This window comes from Aspergillus eucalypticola (assembly GCF_003184535.1).
Source record: "Aspergillus eucalypticola CBS 122712 chromosome Unknown BO83scaffold_1, whole genome shotgun sequence".
Taxonomy (NCBI): Eukaryota; Fungi; Ascomycota; class Eurotiomycetes; order Eurotiales; family Aspergillaceae; genus Aspergillus; species Aspergillus eucalypticola.
This window is the reverse complement of record NW_020290275.1, coordinates 275,958-300,781: the sequence shown is the minus strand read 5'-3', so window position 1 is coordinate 300,781 and position 24,824 is coordinate 275,958. Positions and strand designations below refer to the sequence as shown.

The window sequence follows — 24,824 nt, the reverse complement described above, 5'->3', positions numbered from 1 at the left end:
ATCCTGATTGATTGAGTGATTGATCATAAGAAAGAAAGCAAGTGAAAAAGAGGACAATGAAAAGAAGACCGACATTCTTATGGCTTGTGTCTGGAACAAGACAAATTATCTCGCTTAAGCATCCCAGCTGGGGAAGATGAGACAATCGTTACATTCATTGATAAGCCCCTCCCTTTTCATTAACCGCCGTAGTGGTTTCACCATATGCAGTAACTAAGCAGTGTCTGTGCTTCCGCGACTATTATCTGTTTACCTACCTGGCTACCCATCGCATCCTTTGTTTCATATTTCCATCCATCATTTCTACTAGTCCTCATATCCTGAAAGAAAGTTACGAAACTAGAGTAGAAGATTATGGCATAGATTATTACATATACTAACTATACTATACTATACTATACTAAGTGACAATTACCTACCTAGCTCAGTCCAAACCAACGATGACACAAGTCCAGCTCTCATCCCTCTATCCATTCATCCATCCATCCATCCAAGGCAACATGGGAATCACAACATCATCGTAAGCAGTAAATAGGCCATATATAAACAGAAAACAAACCATCAACCCTCCACATAACACACATGTCTCATTTTTTATCCCCAACAAGAGAGGATACAAGATCCATCAGTCCGTAAAAGCAAAAATACAGACCCTCTATTTAAAGGCAAGAACTAACTGGCTGAATTAACCGCCCAATGCCTGCGTCACGTTCAATTGAACCTGCAGTTTGAGCGATGCCAGCGCCGCTTCGATGTAGAGGAGCGGCTGGTTGTTGTAGATGCTTGAGTTGCCGGTGATGTCGATGGGGATCATGTAGTCCGGGTAGTTGCCTAGCATGCTGGCGACGGTGAGGGTGCTGACGTTGGCGGTCATGGGGACGGTGTTGTTGCCTGGGTTGATCGTGAGGTCGTAGATGAAGGCCTGACCGATGCCGGTGTTGTTGACCTCCAGGTTGAGGGTTAGGTTGCCCTGTAGGATGTGGGGTTAGTTGGGATACTGGTATGGCGAATTGGAGGGAAGATGGGACAATTGCATACCACGGCGATGCTGATGTCGGAGGGGTTGGGGATGTAGACGGTTCCTTTGGCGTTGGTGCCGTCTGTGTTGTTGGTTCCAATTGACATGTCCACGAGGTCAAAGCCGGAGAGCTTGTTGAGGCCTAGACCGGAATGTATGAGTCAGTGGGCTGTGAGAGTCAATTGTAATATAAGGGGAATAGGTGAGCTCACCTGTCACCATGGCGGTCTTGTTGTAGGTCACAGTGGTCTTGGGAAGACTTCCCTCTTTTAGCTGGGGCTTGCCGTAGACGTTGAGAGGGAACTGCTCGTTCATGATGGCGGCCTTGCAGAACTCGGCGAATGCCGTCTCGTTGGTCAGGTTCGCACGCTGGTTGACATCGATGACAACGCCATTGTGGCCGTTGAACGGGGGAACCTGAACGTGAGTGAAGACGGCGGATCCCAGCAGGCTGATGGCTGCCGAGAAGGAGTAGAAGGTCGGGTGAAAAGAGCTGTTGGATCCAATGACCTGTAGTTGGTGGAGGTCGAAGGATGAAGATGAGGGGTCACTGATGATCATCGATGTGACAGTCAGGTTGGAGTCATTGACGATGTGTTGAGCCTCCTTGGGGTATGCGACATAGACTCTGTTTTCCGAAACATGTCATGTAAGCCGGAGACCAGAATAGGGATATGGATTGGGGGAAGGCATCTATTGCCGCGAGAGCAAACTTACACAGGAAGCACCACTACAAGAACAATCACGATCAAGGCGATGATGTACACCCACCACCATCGCTTGAAGTGCCTAGCCACGCGAGCCCCAAAGCTGGGCTTGGCCGTGGCCGCGGCCACGTTAGCACTTTCGATCACTTCAGGCTTGCTGTCACCGGCCATCTTGGTTATAATGGGCCGCTATTCCAGGTCGTACTGAACCTCTCCTCAGACACAATGTACCGATGATGTCGGTGTGACAATGGCGGGGGCTTCTCCTTCCGTGAGGACCGGACCGAGGAATGTGGGATGGCTAGCACAAGGATTGTCTCTACGCAGAGACAGATCCGAGGACTTAAGAGACTTGATTGAAGTAGACAAGCTGCAATGAGGTCAGCAACGGACTGGCGGGTACCAGGGGGAGTGCTATATATTCGGTCACCATGGTGCGACAGCAGCTAAAATACATACCCACCAGTCTGGTCGAGGTCAAGTGACGGGCAAGTGATATGCAAGACCGACGATTGATAGGGTTGAAGAATGACCACGGAACCCAGGAGACCGAATCAAGGGAGGCAAGGGAGGAGAGGAGAGGAGAAGAACCCACAATCAGCCAGGACGAAGGAAAAAGGAAACAACCGGGTCTAACCCCCCCCCTGCCCGAACGCTAGGTAGCTAGATATATCTTCTAGATGTCTCCGGGAAGAAAGAGAGAAAAACTAATAAAAGCTGAGACCATCACATGTCCAATTTCAGGAACCTCGATAGTCGATCAGGTCTGCACACCGCGGGTCATACTAGTGTACAACCAGGCTTGAGACGGCGCGGACGAAACATGCCGCTACTGGCCCTAGTAGATAGGAAGTGTAACGGCGTAGGTTGAGGGGCGAGCCACCAGAGGGACGCCATGCCAGGACCCAGTATGCCGGAGGACGATTTAGATAATGAGAACAAGATCCATTAGGTCCGGCCCCGCGCAAGGACCATGGCCAGCTTGAGATCGCGTGGAGCTACACACACATACTTCTTTCTCAGCCGTACAGTGGGTGGGTTAGATCAGGCATTGTTCATAATTGATGAGTTGCACCTGCAAATCCTGATTGAAGATGTACGTGAACCGAGGCAAGAGGTGAGCCATCGCATCATCCCGCTGCGAGTGATTGGAGGAGGAGCACGAGAAGGAAGAGGAGAAGGAGGGCGCAGGAGGGCGCAGGAGGACAGCCGGAGCATGCTGAAGTGTGAAAGGCTAATGCAACCCCCCAATTTCCCCCGGACGATCAGGGCAGCTTTGGGGTGGGACCAAATGCCGGCGCGATGCCAGAAGGTCGAGCTAAGGCTGGCTCTCTTCCTGTTTGGGTCATCAGGTCTGCATCCCATCGCCACTCTTTCTCTACTTTGGGCCAATTCTCCGTACACTGTGCTCGAGCACCGGCCAATGGCCCGACTTAGGCTTGAGCTAATGAACTCCCGGGGTTTAATATCGCCTACCAATCAACCGAGCCGGTCGCGACGGTCAGCCCGGAGTTCTGGTGCATTCGTACTATATTGTTATTGCATACTCCGTCTTGCTCTAATTTCTTTTCTCGAGTTCAAGCTGAGGCCGGAAGGAGGGGGAGGGTATTTGCCTGTTTCCCCGCTTAGTTGGTTAGTTGGTCTCCAGCCAAGCCACCCGGTGATCCAACTACTGAATAGTCCGTGGTGCTAGTCAGGACTTGCTTACCCTTTTCCCCCCAAAAAATCCCACCCACCAAGAGCAAAAAGCTATTCTTCCCTAGCTGGACACTAAATTGCGGGTAATTAATTGTCTTTGTTCTCTCCCCCGGGTGGTTCGTCGTCACTGGAGGACTCGATTTGATCACGCTGGAACAGCAATCACTACTAAATTATCAGAGGCTGAGGTATCCAGAAGCATGTCCAAAACTCTATCCACCAATGATGGATGAAAATCCGATTATGTAGCAATTCCTCGTGAGTATCATCAGGTATGATCTCGGTCGACACAAACACACGGCTATCTCTAAGAAGAAATGGAAAAAAAAAAAAAAATGGTATTACAGGAGTCAAAGAAAGAAAGGAATGGAAGAGAATCCCAACGATCGAACATGGACGAGTGTCCACGGGAAAAAAGTAAGAAAAAAACAGATGGAGAAATGAAAATAATCATGAAGGGAAGAACCACAGAACGAAGGGTGGGGGAAGTAGGGTTGTATTCCAAAAGAGAAGAAAAGAAATATCACACAGTGATTCGAAAATGATGGGTATCCAAGAAACGAATATCGCTGCCCGCAAATTGGGACGAGACGTCAAGCGAGAAGCCACTTGACCCGGTGATCCAAAGGGTGGAGCAGCTAGCAAGGCCTGCTCAAGGAGAAAAAGGAAAGGTGCGAATAAATAGCGCGAAATGCGAAAGGGGAAAAGGAAAAGCAGAGAAAGGGAAGAGCGGCAACCCACAGATGGGTCCAAACGAATGAAACGAAGTAGAATAGGAAAGTCTTCCTCAATCGGCAGCACAATGTGCGTGTTGATACTGACCAGAGACACTGAATGGTCGAGGAAGGACAAGAATATCAAGGGAAAATCATGCCAAGACCAAATGCAGAACAAGCCTTTCGCCTTTCTTTTTGCTGACGAGATAGCGGATGCAAACAGGCCCTCGGGTTGACCACGAGGGTACTGCACAACCGTCTATGCTTCAGTTGCAACCGACTTTTTGCGATGGAAAAGACTGCGGGTTCGGGACTTGCTGCGCTGTTTCTTCTCGGGAGTACTGCCAGGCTGGCCCCGACCACGCGAGTTCGAGCTGGACTCCTCGTCCATGTACTTGTCCTTGTAGATCCTATCAAAGCCGGGTTAGACCCACCCCAACCATAGCCGGGCCGGTGGAGCAACTTACCAACTGTTCCCAACCATACTGATGCCCTTCGCTTCCGCCTGCCGGTAGAATTTCGCCGCTTTCTTCAGGTCCTTTTTGCATCCAATACCTTCGGCGTAGCAGAAGCCGGCCTCCGCTAGGGCATCGCCGTCGCCCCATTGGCCCGCGATCTCGAAGCAACGCAAGGCCAGGGACTTGTCCTGCTCGATACCCCATCCGTTCAGATGACTTACTCCAAGCTCGTAGATACTCAAGGCAAACTGCGCTCGGTAAGCCTTCTGTAGCTCCTTGGCACGAGCGGGAATGGTCGGGTTCGAATCGTCCATCAATTCGATACCAACGGAATCCACCGCCTTTCGCAACCACCGCACACCCTCCCGTTGATTCGGTCGCATACCCCAGCCATGTCGACAAGCCAACGCGTAAAGTAACATTCCGGTTGGATGGTTCTGCTTGGCTGCAATGCGCAGGTGATATGTCGATTCATTCAAAGAGCCTCTTTCATGGCATTCAATACCCTTGGTCACATGCTCATCCGCGGTAATTACAGCTGATGTTGTCGTGTTTGTGCGCGCGGTTTGCGGACGAACGGTCGATTCAGAACCTGCAGAGGAAGTGGCATCGGTGTGGTCTATCTTCGGGGCTTCTGCTTCCCGTTGTTCCGTAGGAGTATCTTCGGTGGGAGCGACCTCGGTAGGCTCAGGATCAGTAGGTGCAGGCGCGGTAGGTACAAGCTCGGTAGGTGCAGGCTCCGCAACAGAAGGCTCGGGCTCGGGCTCAGGCTCGGCAGGAATCGGTGGAGATGGTCTGACTTCCGGAGATGGCGGACTTTGTTGAGGCAGAGGGTGCTCCGGAGTCAAGTGACGAGCGGAAGCGGGAGACTCATACATTGAGCGCGTCTTCGAGTGGATTGAAGCCTGCAGAGAGGGGGTAGGCGACGGGGTCCTTGCGGGTTGCGGAGGTCCCGCTGTGCTGTGCCGAGTTGGGCTCTCGAACAAAGGCTCCCGCCACTCGAAATGAGGGGTTTGGAGGCCGGAGAAGACCACCGAATCCCGCGAAACCGCACGTCCCCGGGGCAGCGAGTACTTGGCATAGGTGTAGCAAGAAACAGCAGAAGATGGGTCTTCATTGGGGTTGATCGGCAGGTCCGATGGCGATGGTACCACAATGGGACTAGGCTTGTGTCCACGATTTAGCGCGCCTTGCGAGTTGGCAACCGGCGGTTCCGGCGAAGCCCTCGGACCTGGGGCAGAGAGACTTGTGCTTGACCGACTCAAGGGACGTGAAAAGTTATAGGGCCTTTGAAGATAATTGCCCGCGTTCGAAGTCTCGGAGCTCATAGACGGCGATCGGGGATGCGAGCGTGTCATGGAAGAGGACATCGAAGAGTATGGCAATGATACGGCGCTGCTGGCGGACATCTTTCGGGGCTTTGAGAACGTCGACCCGGCATTCGAGCTGCTGTAGTCATCGTCGGAGCTTTCGGGCTGTACGGCTCGAGCACTACTCGATGGCCTAGACAGTGGCGATCCCGGGGGTGCTAGGCCTCGTGGGGGAATGTTCAAGCGAGAGACAGAATCAGTCGAAGAGGTCCGAGACGGTGCCACCATCGAGACCCCCAGCGAAGGGGGCGGGCCACCCGGAGTAAGGCCAGTGGGGGAGACAGCATAGAACCGAGGAGGGCCTTCCGGCGGAGCTTCAGGTGCGCTGTGTGAGGACATGGCATCCTCGGGTGATTCGGCGCGTGGCAGGTCGAGGGCGTTCACGCTCGGCTCTTTTTTCGGAGTCGTGTCTTCGTCCTCCTCGGGGTAATCTCCCACTTCGCTGGTCAGATGCGATATTGCACTCAGACGAGGATGTTCAGACTGCGGGCGAAATTTGGGTTCCTCCACCTCGGGGCTCAACTTCTGCGTAGGTTGTCTTGACAGTTCATTGCGTCCACCATGACCTTTTGCGCCAGTGGAAGAATCGCTCGACGATGGGGATCGAAAATAGCCGGGACGGGGTTGCGAGAGCGAACGAGCCACGCTGGACGGAGGCAGCCTGCTCATGCGCCGGTTCCTCCGTGCCGATTCCTCCAGTTGACGAGCAAGGAGTCGACCTTGAGCAGCGAAGGCATCGAGTGGAGAGAGCGCTGGAGGGATTTCACCATCATAGTGCTCAATGCGTGGAGACGGAGCCCCGCTGCGAAGGACGTCGTGGGAGGGAGAGCGGTGATCAAATTTGGGCCGGGAGGCCATGGTTTTAATTCAGGATTCCTCAAATTGTTTCGAAGATAAAGAGATGTTCGGTTTCGTTTTCCGGAGTCAAAACAGGAACCACACGTAGGGTCTTAGGCGATCAAATCATTAACCACCGTAGACGGGCGAGGGGCTCGATTGTTCAATCGCGTTGCATGAAGAATGTGGGATGACGGGAGTTGGAATGGGGGGAGTCGGGCAGCGCTTGATGCTCTGCACACACTGGTAAGCCGGAGGCGCGCAAGAACGGTTCTTCGAAGCACTGCACAGCTGACAAGTGCGGACAAAAGGAGGGGGCGGAAGACACAAAGGAATGACAGCCCCAGGGAGATAAGCAAGAGGGTGTGGAAGAGAAAAGAAGCGAACGAACAGTTCCGAACAGTAGATAGTAGTTAATAGGTGTATGGATGTGGATGGGTGAGGTCGGTACTAGAGAGCCGGAGGGGAAACGGCACCCAATTGGTGTGGGTTGTGGTGTGATATTGTGATGGTTTTCCCCGGCGGATAACAGTCACTACTTACCCCTACCACTATATTAGTAGTATGGAGTGAGAGGCAGTTGAACAATCAACTAGTTGACAGTTCAAGAGTCGTCACACAAGGAGACCATGAACTGGCATTGCGGAGAGGAGAAAGAGAGAGAGAGAAAGAGGGGAGAGGGAGGGAGGCGGGGGGAATGGGTAGAGAGATGGAAAAAGGGACTAAGAAGGAGGGAGTTTGAAGCGAACGAAACTGGAAGAGCGTGTGAAGGACGTTTTGGCCCATTTGATCAGGTTCGAGGCAGGAGGTTTCGTTACTTTACTTTACTTTACGCCCTGACGATCCCCAAACAAGGACCGTCGTTCTGGGCGTCTCCACGCGGAGGGGAAGAAAAGAACGGTAACGCCATTACCGACGGGTGCCATGCAGTCTCCCCCCAATCACTCCTGTTTGCTGGTGCCAGACAGTGCCATACACCCGCCCACAGGCCCATTCTTTCAGGGGTTGCCGTTTCCCCGTTACATACCCATACCGGACAGCTGACAGTTCCTCGGTCTTGGCATCCACCCAACTGCAGGCGGATCTTTACACCTTTTTTCTTTCGATTTTATTTTACCGGGGCGAAGTCAGGGGCTTGCATTACTATTGTTCGCTTTATCGATGATTATTGATGCCCGGACTCCCCCAAAGGTACCAAAGAGAGTTTTCTATCTAGCACGGGGAAAGCCTGTCTGTCGATGGGTTTGACCAGCTTCTAGAAGGCAATAGCATTCTCGACCATCGTGAGTCTGTCTGTCGGGTTAGTGGTTCAGCCTGAGTCGACGGTGGAGTCTGAACCGCACCGTGGCTCTGCGATGCTATTTTTATTCGCTTCTTCCCACCCCCTGCAAATTTTCGTATCCCAACCTTGAGAACCGCTGCTGATTCGTTCATCTCGTCCCATGGGTTCTTTCCACTCAGGTACCATTTGTTGCTCCAACGACCGCCGTTCGTTTCGCTTCTGCCATGGTGCCCTCCCGGCTAGTGTTGTTATTGCGATAGTCGCCCGTTGACTAGCCAGCCGGTCTGTGTGGTGCAAGGAGGTAGATCTTGTCTAAGATTCTGGGTAGATGTTTTCCTCCCTCTTTCCGTCATCTTCATCGCTGGTAACAGCAAAATTAAAACCAGTCTGAGGCAAGATGATCACCATCCGGAACAAATGTCTCATCTGACTGCGTTCTCGTTACTTGGACCTGTTGTTGTTGAGCGAAATATGTTGTAGATTGTTCACTCAGCCAAAAAGAGCGACACCTTGAGGGGGGTGCGCGTCCTCAGCATGGACGCCTAAGTCAAAGAGTCTTAGCCATCCCACATCATCGCCAAGGATGAGCATTATTCGATGACGATGGTGTTGATGATGCTTTTCTTCGTGTCCCCTTCCTAAGGACCCAACAATTGGCCCCGGGGCAGGTGCTCGTTTTGTCAGCTGGTCCGGAATCAGGCACAACGTTGCGGGAACGCCAAACAGTCTAAAACGATCGCTTGCCAGTGATGATTGGTGCGACAATTTAAACACTGGAGCATCGGGGATTTCTACCGCTGGACCAGCTACTTCTTAGACTTTTTTACGGAGTACACCCACATCGACTCGTCAATAATCAATAGTAATAATATCAGCTGCCTGAGGTACATATCTAGTCCTCATCGTGGCCCTAACCAAGGCTGACACTCATCTAAATCCATGTTGAACCTTACGGATCAGCGCTTGGTATCACCAGCTGCTTACTGTCGAGCAATCTGAGAATGTCGGCAGGAAGCCCCGCTCGATCTTATCGTAAGATTGACTATCGATTTGCTTAGCAGTCAAAATATTGAACAGGGATGTTGCTGCAGCCAATGTTGTTCCTGACACTCAGTGGCTGGCAATAGCGCAAAGGAACCGACAGCCGTTGGAATGTCTCCATCCAGTGACATAAAACGGATTCCATCCATGGGAAGGACAATCAAATAAAATGAAAATGAAAAATCTCTTCAACCTCACAGACCACTCTCCCTATCGTGAGCTAATTGAGGTACGGAGGAGCAGCGGAGACAACCATACTCCCGTTTGTCCAATCATGACGCACGGCAGGCCGACTAAATGAGTATTTCGGCGACGCTCCGCCGAAGCTTAGGTGTTAGCAGCATGAGCCTAATCAACTCGAGATGATCAGTCGTTAAGGAGAAGAATACTAATGTGAAGGGGAGGGAGCGTGTGAATTTTGACAGGGACACAAAGGACAAACCTTCCACCCAATCTCTTTGTAAAACATCTCTGGTCGCGTTGTCCCTTGCGCTTTGTTCACCCCTCCACATCGAGCAGATCCCCATGTCTATCACCACCCCATGAAACAACTGAACACACAGCCCTAATTACTACCGCTTATACTATACTACCCTATAGTCTACACGCGACACCGCGACAGCCAAGCCCAAAGCGTGGAGCCCTTTCAACATGCTGAACCGACTGAGAAACCGCTCCCTCTACGACCTCCTCCACGTCGATCCCTCTCGAGACCGTGCCCACGTCTACGAAACCTCCTGGCTTCTCCCTCCCCTCCCCTACGCCATCCTCCGCGGCACCATCTCCCTCTACATTTTCACCAGCATCTTCTTCATCTGGGGCTGGAGCGGCACTCATGGCGACCGCGCAGAAATCGGCGAGAGCTTCAGCTACTTCACCTGGCTGACCTACTGGGGAATAGGTTTCTACATGCTCTTCGCCTCCATCCACACGGCCTGCTATGCACTGAAGGGCCATTCGGTCCTTTTCGACCGCTGGCCTCGCGCCCTTCGCGCTCTCCACGGCCTCTTCTACACCACCGTCACTACCTACCCATTCCTCGTGACCGTCGTGTTCTGGGGAATCCTCTACTCGGGTCCTTGGTACACCGTGACATTCACCGGATGGCAGAATGTAAACACCCCTCCTCCACCTACTACTCCCCCCGCCCCCTATCTTCCCCAAATCTCACAACGATATTAATGATATAATCAGATCTCCCAACACGGCCTCAACTCCCTCTACGCCCTATCGGAAATCATCCTCCCCACCACCGCCCCGCACCCATTCCTCAGTCTCACCGTGCTGATCTTCCTCCTCCTTCTCTACCTCTCCCTCGCCTATCTCACCTACCACACTGAGGGGTTCTACACGTACTCGTTCCTGGATCCCGGTCCCCATGGCGAGAAGAGCGCCCATGTCGCGGGTTACTGTTTTGCCATCCTGGCGATCATCATTGTTTTCTTCTTGTTCTCGTGGTGCGCCATCTGGTTGAGGCGGAGATTGACGGGCGGGAAGGTGAAGAGGTCCGTCTATGATAGGCATTATGCGGGTGCTGGGGTGGGTGGTGATGTTGAGGAGGAAGTGGGAGTGGAGGAGTTGAGGGAGGAGAAGTGAGGTGTTTATTTATCTCTTCCCTCGGTTGATTGGTATGGGGTTCTTGAGAAGGAGATGATTTGGGATGTAATCTGGTGTGATGTGGTTAATATGATATCCTGTGGGTTGAGTGGAATTGATGGGTATAGTGGTAATCATATTAATTAATACTGGGTTACTGTATATTACAGATACAGATGCGTATAGCTTTAAGCACAGATATGTTACATATATTTAATTTCAAATCCCTCATATAACTACTTACTATGGATAAGAAGAGATGCAGTCAAGAAGAAAGGTCAATATGACACGGTAAGAGAAGAAAGAAGAGATGAGATGATATCATTTAACACTACTCCGTATCAGGAACCGCCCTCATTAAAATGCTTAGACCATTAAACCTTCTCCCAGCTCGTCTCACTACTCCCCCCACTCCCATTCTCCGGGGGTGTTTGCTGTCCGGTCCGCAACCCCAGCATCCAGCCTACCAGTCCAGCAGGAACCCACTCGCCGATGAAGTGGTACGTCCGTGCTCCCCGACCGACATAGATGACCGAGTTCTTGGCCACCCTTCTGCCGAAGATATCCTTCGACGGGGGGTCTAGTGCGTCCAGGACAGCGTAGTGTAGAGCCCGGGCTGGCGAGCCGCGGATCGTGCTAGGCCCGGCGGATGCAGCTGGTCGCTGTTCGATGCTGTTGAGATACTGCGAGGCGTATAGAGATCGTTGTTGCACACTCCAGGCAAGGACTTCCGTGCCAGTGATGTGACTCTGGGCGTTGCGATACTGCGAACCCAAGTCGATGTTACCGAGCTTGAGTTCCACAACGTCGATGTTGTTCTGTTGGAGAAGGCTGAGTTCTCTGCGCAAGGAGGTTGCGAACCCTGACAGGGCGCGAGTGGTTGCGACTTCGGGTCCGGTGAAGGGAGCGGAAAGGGACGAGGAAATGGACGGGTAGGCGACGACGATGGTGCTGTTGGAGTTGCGGAGGGTGAGGAGAGGGAGGAAGATCTGGGTTGTGAGGATGGGAGAGAGAAGGCGGGTGTTGACGGTGTCGATCCAGGAGGAAGGTGGGATTGTGGCCACGGGGCCGGAGGCGTAGTTCGGAGAGGGCACGAGGATGAGGCCGCTTAGTTGGCAGGTGTGCGGGGGCACACCGGCCATGGGCGACTGAGGTCGAGAAATAAGGGAGTAGATCTCATTTAGGGAGGGATGTATTTCGGAAGGTGAGGAGGGTGTCTGTTCAAATCGATATTGTCAGTTTGGCGCTAGATTCCTAGGCGATTGATTGCGCTTACGGCTGAGAGATCCAGCCAGAGGGCTTTGATATCTGCTCGGTTTTCCGACTGCACGATATGTTCCTCCTCTGCGGATGTGACTGTCACGTAGACTATGTACCCTCGGCGTTCCAAATCGGCGGCGATCGCTCTGGTCATCGGTTCATGGGGCGACCCGGCGACGACTGTCCCAATGATTAGACTGCGAAGTATAAAAAAGAGTAGGAAGTATCCATACCCACTATTTCCTTCCGGGCTCCATTCCCAGCTCGCCTGGCTCTCCGCCGCTTTCCGTTCAGCTTCTTATTGCCATAATACAACACACAGCTGGTGCCCAAGAACGCGATGATGGCAGCACTCCATGCCCGGTTGCGCAAGAACCAAGTGTGCACGCGATCAACGAATCCTCGCGGTATGGGCGGACTGGGTCGGTTTCTGGAAACGGGCCGAACGGAAGTAGGTAGCCATGACTGGCTGGAGAGGGTATCGCGGAGTGCGTTGGCTGCGTGGTCCACTTGTCGGTCGATCGACTCGGCGACTTGGAGAGAATATCTCCTTACGTCATGCGGTATCGAGGCAAGCTGGAGAAGAGGAAAGCGTCAGTACAAAAGCGGCGAGCAGAGGGCGCCTGCTACCAACTCACGTAGTCGAAGAAAAACTGGTCGTCACTAGTCATGATGATGCTGTCTGCTCAGGAACCCGAGCTTTCTGAGATAAAGAGGTTGATGAAGATTCGCCGGCAATGAAGAATCCGATTCTTATCGGCGGGCGGGTCACATGAGCCTTTCCGCCCTATTGGAGCGCCCGAATCTATACGGCTGCACCGTTGATGTGAATGCTGCACTGTATGCAACAAGCATATGATGGGTCGTAAAGGGCCTGGCAATGTTCACAATGCGCTGAACTGATGCATAAGTTCCGAAAAATGGGGTTGGAACACCGACGATAGCCTTGTCAATATGTCATTGATTTGGCTAGGATATATTACTGTCATTTCAAGTCTGCAACCACTCAGTAGTAGTAGAACTCTTAAATGAAACCAATGAGTACAACGAGTGTAACAATGCATGAGAAGCTGTCAACACTAGTAATATCATGACTATCTAAATTACCAGAGCATTGCCAAAGCCAAGACTCCTATTTTAAAGGACCGGCTCCGATATGAGACTCCTGTAAGACCCATGTCAATGGCACACGGACAAGAGGGTATAACAAGACTGCGACTGAATTGCATCCAAGGAAGTCCATTACTATCAATGCAAATATAGAATCCTCAGTGCTTCTAGCTACCGAGTGAGCCTTAGTGAGACAATAAGCCGATTCCTGCAATCCTAATGTCGTGCTGGAGAAGTCCGGACACATGAGAGCAATCCATACTACTACAACGACTCGAGGAACAAGTGACCTATCTGTGAAATTAAATTACATTCAAACATAACACGGGGTGAGGGGCCCACAGACGTCCCTGGGAATACACGAAGGGTTGACGAGATTCTAGTGTGATCTTAGCATCCAAGCATGTTATAGTAGCCATGGTTAGGAAACCAATATAGACAGGCACAATTAGAGCATTCAGTAGGGATCATTCAAATAAGAACCTTCCATCATAAAGATGGTACTGTGTACTTTGTAAATTTAGCATAGAACATTTTATTTGTGTCTCCGTCAGAAAAGCAAAAAACGATGGGGAGGAAAAAAGTATGACCAGACTGGGGCTCGATCCCAGGACCTTATCGGTGTTAACGATACGTGATAACCAACTACACCATCCGGCCAACTTGTTGAAGGTGCCTCTCAATTTTTGTCTAATAATCCAAAAGTTTTACCAGTAGGTCAAGCCCACCGTCTGTCGCTTTCAACCGGACACCATACCCATGTATTTGCTCTTCTGTATCACGATAACGATCATTATATCTATCGCGCAATTCTTATGGCCTCCTGCGCCACCAATCAATCCCACCAGCTGTACGGAGTAGGGGACCACCTTGCATTTCCATGACCTAAGTGTTTTCCAATACCATCTCACAGAAGAAAGGTCTCGTGTCGAAAGCCAAGAGTACTGAGGCAAGTTCGCGGAAGAGAAATCATCCGTTCACTATAATAGGTATTCGCAGTGGTGGCCCACCAGGTTTTAGACTATGCTAATCCAGCCAAGAAAACGCAGATCGCGGAGGAATGACATTGCTCAGTCATACTCCATGTATGTAAAGCAAAGGAGAATCCTTCGTGCTTGACCTTTAGATTGATATCCAGAGGCAGCAAGCATGGTCCGCTCAATCAGCACTTTATCATAAGTCATAATCAATCCCCAATGGTCGATCAACCATCCAAGACTGTGTGACATAAGAAAGCCGCATTGTATTTGGCGGGATAGAATCAGGCTCTCCAGCCTTATTGCTATCGCCATGTGTGGAGCAGGTCTGCCCCGTGCCGAGATAGTGTTGATAATCGCATGAAAACCGAGCCACAATTCGTCTGAAGTATATACGTCTTAACAAGAGCTCCCGAGTACTCCTTCAGCCTACATGAAACAATAATTATCAAGCATACCCGGAACCGACAACTCCGACAAGCCTGTGCTATAATCGCATGTCTCGGCAAAGCGAGAAACCCTGGTAGTTCCCGCCTTCAGAGTGCGGCACGATATACTCCTGCCAGTTAAGGAGGGGCTCACGGGGAAGCTACTCACCGTTGTAGATCTCATGGACACTTGTGATTGTCTCACGAGCATGCATTCCTGTTTGAAGGGTTGTGAATTATCCTCAAAGCTGCATTGGGATTTTGCTTTGTGACATCCAGACGGGATACATTACCGTTTCCAGTTTCTGTTAGAGCCATTCGAAAGCCTGTTGATCAAATCGCCAGATATTGGGAGTTCGACTATTTTCTATTTAGGTAGTGAACCCAATCCGCAATTCCAGTGCGGAAGAGTTGACCGATGTTTCGGAGTGGATCATTGTCCAAGAAGTGCAATCCCTACTACTATGTAGACCGAATGATTGCGGGGCGCCTCAGCCACTGCCGAGTCATTCAGCCTAATTATCTAGCCGCCGTCTACATCGGCCGAACCAATTGTGTTTAAGTTCGGGATGGCCAACCACAGACTAGAGATCGCCCACAGTGTTCTGATCGCGTGTCTGTATGGTAAGAGAACAATTGGATGCCCCTCCTGAGTGCTTGACGCTTAGCTCGGTACCCTATCGGGGGCCAGATCTAGTCGCCCTGCCAAGTACTACCTCTTCTGATAGTTGGCCCTGCTATGAGCCGCTAATCGGTGGGAGTACGGATTGGTGATGTCAATATTGTCCTGCCCATGCAAGCCCCTCGGTCTCTCGCTTTCGTAAGGTGGCCGTCTGGTTGATCCGCACCAAGGACAACTCAACACAGAAGAAAAAAAAAAGGACAGACACATTTACGCTACGTAAAAGTTCACGCAGAAAAGGGGAAGGAGGTGGGAACCGATGGTCCAATCTGGCAATATACACGTTTCACCTTAGCATCCATGCTAGAGCTTCCTCGGTATAAAAGCAAGGGAAAGCCCCTGCTTACCAACTGGGCCGAGTACCCATCTTGGTAAATTGCCAATGCTATGTCTCAGCACTTCTAAATTGACCAAGCATATAGCACATTCGTTAGTTTGATTGCTACCCGTACCGCTATCGAGCTTTAAACTCAGGATTTCCCCTTTACCAACCCCGCCACTCCTCAGATTATGTTTTCATCCTCTCATCAGGGTTCCTTCAAGAAACTGGAGAAGGTTTGTGGTTCCTATTAGATGAGAAATGATGAAAGAGAAAATAGAGGGTTTCTGGAGAGCCTAGTCGCTAATTATGGTCACGTTAGCTGGGCCAGGGAACATATGCAACGGTTCGTTCAGCCATCCGTTGGATTCCTGATCGAGAGGTACAGCTGGTGGTGTCTGACAGGGTATCTACCTTATATTCCAGGTTTATAAAGGACGCAATCGCGCGACAAACGAACTGGTGGCCTTGAAAGAAATCAATCTCGACGCTGAGGAAGGCGCTCCTTCAACGGCTATCCGGGAAGTCTCATTGCTGAGACGCCTCACACACGAGAACATCCTGACCCTGCACGATGTGATAAACGTCGAGGACAAATTGGTGCTGGTCTTTGAGTACATGGATCAGGATCTAAAGCGCTACATTGACACTCAAAGTAGCCCCCTTGACAACGCTACGGCCAAGTCTTTCGTCTACCAGTTGCTGTGCGGTGTCTCTTTCTGTCATGAGAACGGCATCTTACATCGAGACCTGAAACCCGAGAACCTACTACTCAACCAGGATGGGCGGCTAAAACTTGCGGATTTTGGGCTGGGCCGTGCGTTCGGTATACCCATCAGCACATTTTCGATTGACGTGGTCACTCTCTGGTATCGTCCCCCAGACGTGCTTCTTGGAAGTCGCACGTACAACACCAGCATAGATATATGGTCCATCGGATGTATCATGGCAGAGATGTATACAGGCTCTGCATTATTCGCTGGAACAACAAATGCAGAGCAACTGTTGAAGATTTTCGATATTATGGGCACACCAACCGAACTCACCTGGCCAGGCGTCAGCCAATTGCCCGAATACAGAAACGACTTCCCGCCTCGCTCGCCACAAAGTCTGCAACAAATTATACCGTCATTAGATCCTGTAGGGGTCGACCTTCTGGAACGCATGTTGCAACTACGTCCAGAAGCACGCATCAGCGCCACAGAGGCTTTAAATCACCCATGGTTCCGGGGGCTTGATTGAATGATTACGTCGATTTACGTATTTTATTATAGATGAGTTTTCTTCAGACTATTTCTTTAACCATAGATCCAGACACTTCGTACAGCAGTCATTACTATTATAATCTTTCCCTTGCGTTGTTTCAAGTTATGCGACTATAAGGCGCTTCCACGCCTGGATTCCGTTTACGTTGATTTTAAGAATAGCAGAAGAATCCTGCAGGCGACTGCGAAGCAACAGTTGAGCCCCCCGCCATGCAGAGCCCGGGGGCATTTCCCGTCCGGATCAACACCAAACCCCGTGAGCTGCGATTATTGGCGCCCGTTTCGGGTCGGGAATCTACCTCGCGAAGCCGATCACGTTGTGTCTTCAGGAACATCGCAGCACACTCAGTCAGCAATTCTGATAGACCACCTAGTGTAGTATATTGTATTCCTTCGCCCATTGCTGTTGATGAAACACCTTTCACAATCTCGTACACAACGGTGGGGCTTGATAACTTGCAATGACTCTACAGCTATAAATACACGGTGCATAGCACTTTAATCTTATATGCTGTGTCGAAATGTCACAGAGTAGGTGTTGTTTCAATTTCATCATTGATAAGCCTCCGGTTTTGTGCCAAACGTTACATACCGCAAGCCAATATTGGATTCAGGAGGCCTTACACATATTGATTCGCCTCACGGTTCATGTGATCGCGGATAGCCTGATGAACAAGCAGCATGGCGCATCTGCTTGCGTCGGGCCAGATACCCTTACAAGGCAGTCACAATTAGGCTTGCTAGAAGAGATAGCTTGACTGGGTAACGCAGCATCGAATGGATATTCGAAGAGATCCATGACGTAGAGAACATACTCACTGATGTACCTCCGAGCATTGGTCCGACTGAAGGAGTAGGGGATTTAGTTGCTAGTAGACTGGTCGGAATACATAGATACCGAGAACCTAACCTACTACAAACTCAATGAGATATTTGCTTCATTCTGCTGGCCATGGCCGAAGCAATGCCAAGCAATAGAGCCCTACATAATTGATCTTACTACACGCATCATCAACATACTACAAACGCCATCGATTTCAAGGGAGGAAAGGAGCCACAAATCCCTAAACTCCACTCCACATGAACTATGCGCCTATTTAACCCAACTCCATGCTGACTCCTCAACCTCAACCCTAATACCAGTCCTTTGAACTTATGCATAGAACCATAAACTCCCAGCTTATTTACCCGTAAGCCAGTACTCCTTTCTATCTTTCCCTCTTCTAGACTATTTCACCTTCGCCTTTAAGCTTCAAGGAACTTCTTATCATCTTCCACAATCTCGCCCTTAATCTTAGGCACAGGAACAGGAGAAGACGGCACCTCCGCCTTCACCTTGCTAGCCTTTCCATTGGTCTTTCGGATTCTCTTGGGAGTAGGGGTATTAGGCGCAGAAGAACCCGATCCATCAGGAGCAGCCCGCTTGCCTTTCGTGAATCTGAAAGTTATGGAGCCGCCAGGCTTGCGGTATTTGCCCAGCTGTTCGCTGAGCGCTTTGCCGGTGGGCTTGTCGTCTCCGGCTGTGAGGTTGGTGTGGTTAGTGATGAGATTGGGGTTACTGTGTGCGCGCGGATGGGTGGGTGAGTTGTATACTTACGCCAGGCATCGACGATCTTGTCGAGATCGATCTGGAAATTCTGAGTCTCAAAGATGAGACGGAGGAGCTGGTGAGGTGAAATGTTAGTTTGACTTTGTGTCTGAGGATATTGTATGGATGTGTGACTGGGCAAGGGGTGGGGAAGAGACATACAGTCGCCTTGTTCTCATCGGTCCAGCGAGTCATTATTCCACTTTAGAGTTGAGCTTGTTGTGAGGTGATTCTAGTAAGTGAGCTTGGAGGTTCTGGTCTGTGTGTCTGAAAATGTGCGCAGTTGAGAGGATGAAGAAAAGGGAAGAGCTCTGAAGAGAGAGAAGAAAGAAGGTCAGGAGAGAAGGTCAGGAGAAGATAGAAATGGTTCTAGGAAGCGGCGGAGAGAGATTGTAATGAATATCTGGGAAAGTAGATTGCAGGATCGTTGTTTACTTGAGTGTTACTGATGAAGTGGACCTGGGTGAATATCGGGGAGAGCTGATCTAAGTGATGAGATCTGGGAGGACCTGCTTGGGGCTCTGACTGGGCTGAGATTAAATGTTTCGCTCTTTTGACATATTCCCTAGGCATATTTGATCTCCTGAGTGGGGTACATGAGGGCATTGCTTGCTGCGGTGTTCTAGATGAGGGCGGTGGTTGAGGAAGTTGGAGCAATTGTAAGAACATAACAGGGAGAATGATGCAAAGTAGTCACTAATACATCCTTCTTTCAAGTAATTCTTGCCACTGTATTTCCTAGACACCTCTTTTAGCTATCTTGAACTGTCTACTATACCGTACTTTGAGAACTTTTCGGGTGAGCCACTATGCAGTCTCATTCAATACGTTACTCTTAAAATATAAGAATAATAAATCACTCAGCCTAATTACATAGCTCCGCAACAGCTACATGCTATATCTCCCTGAATGTAATTATTTCATATCACTTGTTGTAATATCGCTAATGCTGTGTAAAACTATTTGTAGAGCATACTGGTGGACTATATAGACCGGGTAATACGCTCCTCAACTCCAAGCATAGCCATGACAGTACACCCTAGCAACACTTCATCTAACCACATCATTTGTACTTAATAACAAAAGACCAAAAACTCCCGTTAAATTAGTATAAAAGTCGTTGAGTGGCCAACCACCCGATTGGCCATCCCAGCCTCAGGCATGTATCCACGTGATTCTGGTTCCTGGATGCCTGGATGCCTGGATTAGCAATCGAATCGGAGTGGCACTCAGTTCCTTTCTTTCCAAATGATTCTTTCCCCTGACCATCATCATCGTATTACCCCCTCTATCGCTTGGGGTCATGCCTTTTATTTACCTTAGCGTGTTACTATCCGGTTGGGACACGTTTTCCGCTCACTGACGCAGTCCAAGCGTGGAATATATCTGGTGGAGGCGGTAGCAAGCATCTGCATCTAGGTCTGTTTCCGCCTCTGTGCCTCCAAAAAAGAGTCACTTTACCCCAGGGCTCCTCGATATCATATTTTATCATCTTTCATCATCTTCTTGTCATAGAGTGGTTCTGAAGTTGTGTCTCCAGGAAAATCGCCACCATGCGCGAAATAGACCCACTCATTTTTGAATATCAGCATGAAAAGCAACGACCACGGGAATCGGAAGCGTTATTGATTCTCCGGAAGGTCGCTTCGCTGGTAAAACCCATCATGCGACGACGAGACTGGAAAGTTGGCACGCTCTGTGAATTTTATCCCCATCAGCGGAACTTGCTTGGGTTGAACGTCAATGCGGGTCAGAAGATCTGTCTACGGCTGCGGTATCCTTCTGACCAGCGCCAGTTCTTACCTATCGAGCAGGTAGTGGATACGATGCTTCATGAGTAAGTTGATACTCTATTTTCTACCACGTAGTTCTCTGTCTTTTCTGCTTGAGGAAGAGCAGTGGTTGACGATGATTTGTAGGCTATGCCATATTGTGCATGGACCGCATAACCAGCAGTTTCATGCACTTTGGAACCAGCTACGTGATGAGCATGAAGAGCTTGTCATGAAAGGCTACACGGGAGAAGGGTTTCTTTCTGAAGGGCGACGGTTAGGGGGACGGAAAATGCCCGTCGATGAAGCACGCCGTGTAGCCAGAGCAGCTGCGGAACAGAGACGGTCTTTATCTGCTGGATCTGGACGACGACTTGGTGGTGCGCCTGTCCTGCGCGGAACTGACATGCGCCGAGTCATTGCAGATGCTGCACAGAGGCGCATAGCAGTGACGAATGGTTGTGCCTCAGGCGCTGACAACAGTGCCGAACTTGCAGAGGAAGCGTCTAGGAATGGCTTCCGAACTAAGGCGGAGGAAGACGATGCTAATGAGCGAGCTATCATGGAAGCGTATATTGATCTGATTGAACAGGAAGAGCGTGAGAGATATGGCCCCTCCTACATTCCGCCGAGTCATGATAATCCCGCTGGTCCGCGGACAACGCTGTCTCCGCCCCCTGTTCCGGAGAACAGCAGGCCGAGAGGGCCTTCGCAGCCTGCAGAGACCATTGACCTTGTCTCAGATGATAATCTGTACGATAAGCCGTGGTCATGTCCGACGTGCACACTCGAAAATCCAGCGAACTTTCTTTGCTGTGATGCGTGTGCATCAGAACGTCCGCGACCAACGACCACCAGGTCTGTTTCGGGTCCTCCTACTGCTACAGCCAGTTCAAGTCAGACAAAACCAACAGTGAACAAAAACAAGCGGTCGATGAGTCCGTCAAGCAGGTACACGGGGTTCAAAAATCGGACTCGTGCTGTTGAATCATTAGCTGCCCTCGAGCGGGACGCCAACAAGCGTCCTCTCGGATGGTTATGTGATAGATGTGGAGCATTCATGGAAACGGAGTGGTGGACATGTTCAAACTGTGGTTTGATGAAGCGCGCATCATGATTGGCATAGAATTTTGAGCGTGGGTGTTTGGCGCAAGAAAGGCGTTTCCATTGTATTGATATTCGCAAATCCCCATGAATGATGACCTTTTACGAGGTATTATTGTCATAGTATAAAGTGTATTGTCACTGCTGAGACGGCTAGATTATCGGTTACCCCCACAGCACGATATAAAGTCCACTGCCTCCTCAACGGTGTTGTTAAAGTAACGCAGCAGAACTATCTCTCGACAAAATCAAGCAGTAGCAGCCACCTGCTTCTCCTCCGCCGTCTGTACCCTCAACTCTCCCTTTGTAATCTTCCAGATTATCCAGTCACTCACAGACCGATCATCATCAACCTCCCCCTCCTTCAATGGCGGAATCAACGCACTCCCCTTAATCCTCTGCATAGTAACAGACCGATCCGGCCTCGTAAGCAACGCCACGCTCTGACGCGCCACACTTCCCTGCTCCCCAGGGGCCGTCACAACACGATGAAAAGCACTATGCAGCACACCTCCCGTCCATTTCATCAAAGAATCACCCACATTAATCAGCGCACACCCCGGTCTCGGACGAACATACTCCCAGTTCTCATTCACATTCTCCTTCCCCTTTGGCAGAATCTGCAGCCCACCCGAGACATTGAACAGCATTGTCAGGGCGCCCATATCGGCGTGACCACCTAGTGTTACCTGGGGCTCTTTGCTCTCAGGATTAGTAGTGTTTCTGGTCTGAGGCCAATTGACAAGTAGTCGTGCAAAAGTGTCAGACTGCTTGTTTAGGGAGCTGCGTTCAGCTAATGTGTTAGGCGGGAGGCCCAAGTTCTCCTCGAGGTGGGCGTAGATGACTTCGAGTGTAGTACGGGCGTGCTCGAAAAAGGCCCGGCATTCGGTACGGTGGTGGTCGATGGGCTCGGGGTTCTCGCGTGGAGGGACGTTGCCTACCATGTCGTCTTGGCTTATGCTGTATGTTTCCATGCTGTCTAGCTTGCCGTCGGCGGTGCGGAGTTTGCCGGAGCATTTGTATCTGAGGTGATTCCAGTTTTAGATGCATGTGCTGGATATTACCTATAAAACTATAGGAAGAAGTAGGCTTAAGACTTACCCTGCGATGTTGTGAGGGGGGTTATAAGCGAACTTGTCCAGGATTTGCCGATCTAGGCTTAGGGTAGTGGTGGTGAGATTCATCAGCGTCTCTGCATCTTTGAGTAATTGCTCTCCTGTGCCGGAGTTTTGAAGGTTGAGGGAAAATATTCCGAGTTCTCGACAGGCTTGGAATAGTTTCTTTGACTCGGTAGTGCTTGCATTCACGAGATCTTTGAATGATATCAATGGTATTTCTGCGGTGGGGGTATTGGAAGGGAATGGAGGGACGCGATTGAAGAATTCCTGGGTGGGCATGATGGGTCTTCGGTGCTTGTAGCTACTGTGAGTCTACAAGTGAAGAGGTGATGAGGAGCTGAAGATAGATAGAGGATAGATGAGGGAGAGCGTGATTCTGCTGAGACTCCATCTTGATATACCTCGACGATGACGGAAGGGGGCCAAGGGCAACGCTATCCAACCTCGTCAGAATACACATAAGCTAATGTAGGACGATAATGTATGGCAGATCTCAATTGGTCAGAGATGTTCATATTTGATCTTCCTTGCATTTTCCAGCTGCTGTTGTGTGACTCCCCACATACTTCATTCCCCTACCCCGGAGATAGCCTCGTAGGGATTGGTAGTCGATAGATATGATGACATCAAGCCAAGACTGTTCTCTCGGATCAGCTGGTACTGCAATGAGACTGGCAGATATTGTTTGTTTGTTTATCGAGACTGTCTTTGACCTGATGCAGCTGCTTGATGCATGGTGTGGTTATGTAAGTAGTATGCCCTTGATTCCATAGATATTCATTACTGGAATGAATGATCTCAATTAACATACAGGTAGACACTTGATACACGGCTTAGATAGCCTTTTATAGTATCTTAGACATAGATGCGTCCAATTAAACCTAGTACATTCTGTATATCTTCTCTTTCCAATATAAGATTATTCTGACATATTGATGCAAGGTTCAATCTCGAAGCCAGCTTCATGACTGTCCATACTAATGGAACATAATCTACTAACAGCGTAAGATGTATGTATAGAGGACATGTTACTCTTCAGCCAGCTAGTATACCAGACACATAACATACTGATCTAAATCTAACGTTCCAGAGACGTCGACGCGGAAATCAACCCCATCTAGGCTTTCTTCGCTAGGGAATATCTTCCTATAGCAGCAGTCAAGCATAATAGTTCTTGAGTGCTCAGGGCCACCCAGTGAACTCTTTACACTTTCAATCTATACAAAGAGTGCCCTTCATACAGGAACCAGCACTCTGTACCACAGTATGCCTTGACCGCTGAGTATCCCCCGCAACCCAACTTATAGATTAGACATTAAGTAGAGAATATCAGCGTGATTAAACTCTGATACCTCCTACCTCACAAATGAATAACTGAAAAACTCCCCATGTATCATAGTACCGATTAGCTTTATTATCAATTACTGGATTTAGAATCGCTCAGGGCCACTAATTGCATACTACATAACATAAAGTGTTAGGCAACAACAATTACTCCTACCGCTATATTGACCGCCAGAGACGGCAGAAACTATGAATCTCGATGAAAGTATCATCGGATTTAGCGGATTTTGGAAACATACAGCTCCCAAAAACTCATCTAAGAATCTGTATAGAATTTCGGCGGTGTGGTGTGACAGTATGCTAGGCTGAAGCGACCCAAGCTAGTCATCCAAGCTTATAACGTATTCCACAATCGCGCGGCCCATACAATCGCGCGGCCCATCTTGTAAAGCCATACCAAGTCTATCTTTTATAATAATAATTATAATATCTCAACAACTACACTATATATAAGTCTACAATGATTAATAGAGATTAATAATAACAAAATCAATATATTACAGCCTTTCGAATATTTTTAAATGATTTATTCATATTTAATATAGAACTTTCATTAAATTACAAGTAAATTACAGGTATTTTCCATAACCAGCTATTATATGTAGTTATTAAAATCTGAAAAAAATTACTAAAAATAAATTTTTAACTATTATAATCTACATTCTTAAGAAAAAGTTAGATAGTTCCATAATGGTTGAGATATTAGGGATTAAAAAAGTGGCTTTTATATGGCAATATTTGATGGGCCGCGCGATTGTACGGGCCGCGCGATTGTGGTTTACGTTAACCAGCTGACTAAGTCCTGACTCACCCACTCTGCCCTCGGCGCAACACTTCCGCCGAAGAAAAATAGCTCCTCCCCATTTTCTTCATTTTCTCCCACTTTCCTTTTCGCACAGCTGGAGCTACTTTCTCTCTCTCAGCTTGACTCTAATGTTCGGGTCGCGTACTTATATCGCCACATTTCGACACTGTCACACTACACGACTAACAGTCACTCAGGTATGCACACCAATCTTACCTTGTTTTTTTCCTTAATGCAGCTCCATACCCAAAACCGAGGGGTAGAACCAAACAACACTTTCACAACCTACACCTATATGATGAGAATTTTTCTATGAACCGGTATATTAG

At 49.6% G+C, this 24,824-nt stretch overlaps 9 protein-coding genes and 1 non-coding gene across 10 annotated transcripts; 4 read left to right on the top strand and 6 right to left on the bottom strand.

The window, feature by feature from the left end:
- Positions 1-359: 359 nt before the first annotated feature.
- On the bottom strand, positions 360-2,167 carry BO83DRAFT_413111 (uncharacterized protein). The gene is made up of 4 exons (XM_025534462.1): positions 1,736-2,167; positions 1,231-1,646; positions 1,039-1,160; positions 360-970 (listed from the first exon to the last, which is right to left on the bottom strand). Exons 1-4 carry the CDS (start codon positions 1,894-1,896, stop codon positions 686-688), a joined length of 984 nt encoding a protein of 327 aa, XP_025393128.1. The 5' UTR covers positions 1,897-2,167; the 3' UTR covers positions 360-685.
- Positions 2,168-2,541: 374 nt separating this feature from the next.
- Positions 2,542-3,642, top strand: BO83DRAFT_2087 (uncharacterized protein). The gene has a single exon (XM_025526698.1). The coding sequence runs from the start codon at positions 2,699-2,701 to the stop codon at positions 3,416-3,418; it is 720 nt and encodes a 239-aa protein (XP_025393127.1). The 5' UTR covers positions 2,542-2,698; the 3' UTR covers positions 3,419-3,642.
- Positions 3,643-4,386: 744 nt separating this feature from the next.
- On the bottom strand, positions 4,387-7,129 carry BO83DRAFT_2105 (cell cycle inhibitor Nif1). Its single transcript, XM_025526712.1, has 2 exons — positions 4,607-7,129; positions 4,387-4,549 (listed from the first exon to the last, which is right to left on the bottom strand). The coding sequence occupies exons 1-2, from the start codon at positions 6,823-6,825 to the stop codon at positions 4,399-4,401; spliced, it is 2,370 nt and encodes a 789-aa protein (XP_025393126.1). The 5' UTR covers positions 6,826-7,129; the 3' UTR covers positions 4,387-4,398.
- Positions 7,130-9,494: 2,365 nt separating this feature from the next.
- Positions 9,495-10,796, top strand: BO83DRAFT_433173 (uncharacterized protein). Its single transcript, XM_025535660.1, has 2 exons — positions 9,495-10,240; positions 10,322-10,796. The coding sequence occupies exons 1-2, from the start codon at positions 9,779-9,781 to the stop codon at positions 10,721-10,723; spliced, it is 864 nt and encodes a 287-aa protein (XP_025393125.1). The 5' UTR covers positions 9,495-9,778; the 3' UTR covers positions 10,724-10,796.
- Positions 10,797-10,907: 111 nt separating this feature from the next.
- BO83DRAFT_328213 (DUF1776 domain-containing protein) lies at positions 10,908-12,691 on the bottom strand. Its single transcript, XM_025528149.1, has 4 exons — positions 12,622-12,691; positions 12,217-12,559; positions 12,000-12,163; positions 10,908-11,940 (listed from the first exon to the last, which is right to left on the bottom strand). The coding sequence occupies exons 1-4, from the start codon at positions 12,652-12,654 to the stop codon at positions 11,098-11,100; spliced, it is 1,383 nt and encodes a 460-aa protein (XP_025393124.1). The 5' UTR covers positions 12,655-12,691; the 3' UTR covers positions 10,908-11,097.
- A 988-nt stretch (positions 12,692-13,679) lies between these two features.
- On the bottom strand, positions 13,680-13,753 carry BO83DRAFT_t2. The gene has a single exon. It is a non-coding gene; the product is annotated as a tRNA-Val (tRNA).
- Positions 13,754-15,690: 1,937 nt separating this feature from the next.
- On the top strand, positions 15,691-16,741 carry BO83DRAFT_351177 (negative regulator of the PHO system; the record flags this gene model as incomplete). Its single annotated transcript, XM_025528933.1, has 3 exons — positions 15,691-15,735; positions 15,822-15,845; positions 15,926-16,741. The coding sequence occupies 3 exons, from the start codon at positions 15,691-15,693 to the stop codon at positions 16,739-16,741; spliced, it is 885 nt and encodes a 294-aa protein (XP_025393123.1).
- A 1,268-nt stretch (positions 16,742-18,009) lies between these two features.
- Positions 18,010-18,547, bottom strand: BO83DRAFT_383967 (uncharacterized protein; the record flags this gene model as incomplete). The annotated part of the gene is made up of 3 exons (XM_025532568.1): positions 18,010-18,284; positions 18,362-18,428; positions 18,515-18,547. 3 exons carry the CDS (start codon positions 18,545-18,547, stop codon positions 18,010-18,012), a joined length of 375 nt encoding a protein of 124 aa, XP_025393122.1.
- A 1,109-nt stretch (positions 18,548-19,656) lies between these two features.
- On the top strand, positions 19,657-21,393 carry BO83DRAFT_413106 (metalloendopeptidase WSS1). Its single transcript, XM_025534461.1, has 2 exons — positions 19,657-20,189; positions 20,272-21,393. The coding sequence occupies exons 1-2, from the start codon at positions 19,906-19,908 to the stop codon at positions 21,239-21,241; spliced, it is 1,254 nt and encodes a 417-aa protein (XP_025393121.1). The 5' UTR covers positions 19,657-19,905; the 3' UTR covers positions 21,242-21,393.
- Positions 21,394-21,476: 83 nt separating this feature from the next.
- BO83DRAFT_442667 (oxidoreductase) lies at positions 21,477-22,625 on the bottom strand (the record flags this gene model as incomplete). The annotated part of the gene is made up of 2 exons (XM_025536423.1): positions 21,477-22,251; positions 22,330-22,625. The coding sequence occupies 2 exons, from the start codon at positions 22,623-22,625 to the stop codon at positions 21,477-21,479; spliced, it is 1,071 nt and encodes a 356-aa protein (XP_025393120.1).
- Between the last annotated feature and the right edge of the window lie 2,199 nt (positions 22,626-24,824).

Coding starts and splice junctions, on each gene's coding strand:
- BO83DRAFT_413111 (XM_025534462.1), bottom strand. CDS start 1,896: ATGGCCGGTGACAGCAAGCCTGAAGTGATCGAAAGTGCTAACGTGGCC. Junction 1,647..1,735: donor CTTGTAGTGGTGCTTCCTGT/GTAAGTTTGCTC, acceptor TTCGGAAAACAG/AGTCTATGTCGCATACCCCA. Junction 1,161..1,230: donor CAAGACCGCCATGGTGACAG/GTGAGCTCACCT, acceptor ATTCCGGTCTAG/GCCTCAACAAGCTCTCCGGC.
- BO83DRAFT_2087 (XM_025526698.1), top strand. CDS start 2,699: ATGGCCAGCTTGAGATCGCGTGGAGCTACACACACATACTTCTTTCTC.
- BO83DRAFT_2105 (XM_025526712.1), bottom strand. CDS start 6,825: ATGGCCTCCCGGCCCAAATTTGATCACCGCTCTCCCTCCCACGACGTC. Junction 4,550..4,606: donor AGTATGGTTGGGAACAGTTG/GTAAGTTGCTCC, acceptor CGGCTTTGATAG/GATCTACAAGGACAAGTACA.
- BO83DRAFT_433173 (XM_025535660.1), top strand. CDS start 9,779: ATGCTGAACCGACTGAGAAACCGCTCCCTCTACGACCTCCTCCACGTC. Junction 10,241..10,321: donor CATTCACCGGATGGCAGAAT/GTAAACACCCCT, acceptor TGATATAATCAG/ATCTCCCAACACGGCCTCAA.
- BO83DRAFT_328213 (XM_025528149.1), bottom strand. CDS start 12,654: ATGACTAGTGACGACCAGTTTTTCTTCGACTAC. Junction 12,164..12,216: donor AGCCCGGAAGGAAATAGTGG/GTATGGATACTT, acceptor TCATTGGGACAG/TCGTCGCCGGGTCGCCCCAT. Junction 11,941..11,999: donor TCTGGCTGGATCTCTCAGCC/GTAAGCGCAATC, acceptor CGATTTGAACAG/ACACCCTCCTCACCTTCCGA.
- BO83DRAFT_413106 (XM_025534461.1), top strand. CDS start 19,906: ATGCGCGAAATAGACCCACTCATTTTTGAATATCAGCATGAAAAGCAA. Junction 20,190..20,271: donor GTGGATACGATGCTTCATGA/GTAAGTTGATAC, acceptor GATGATTTGTAG/GCTATGCCATATTGTGCATG.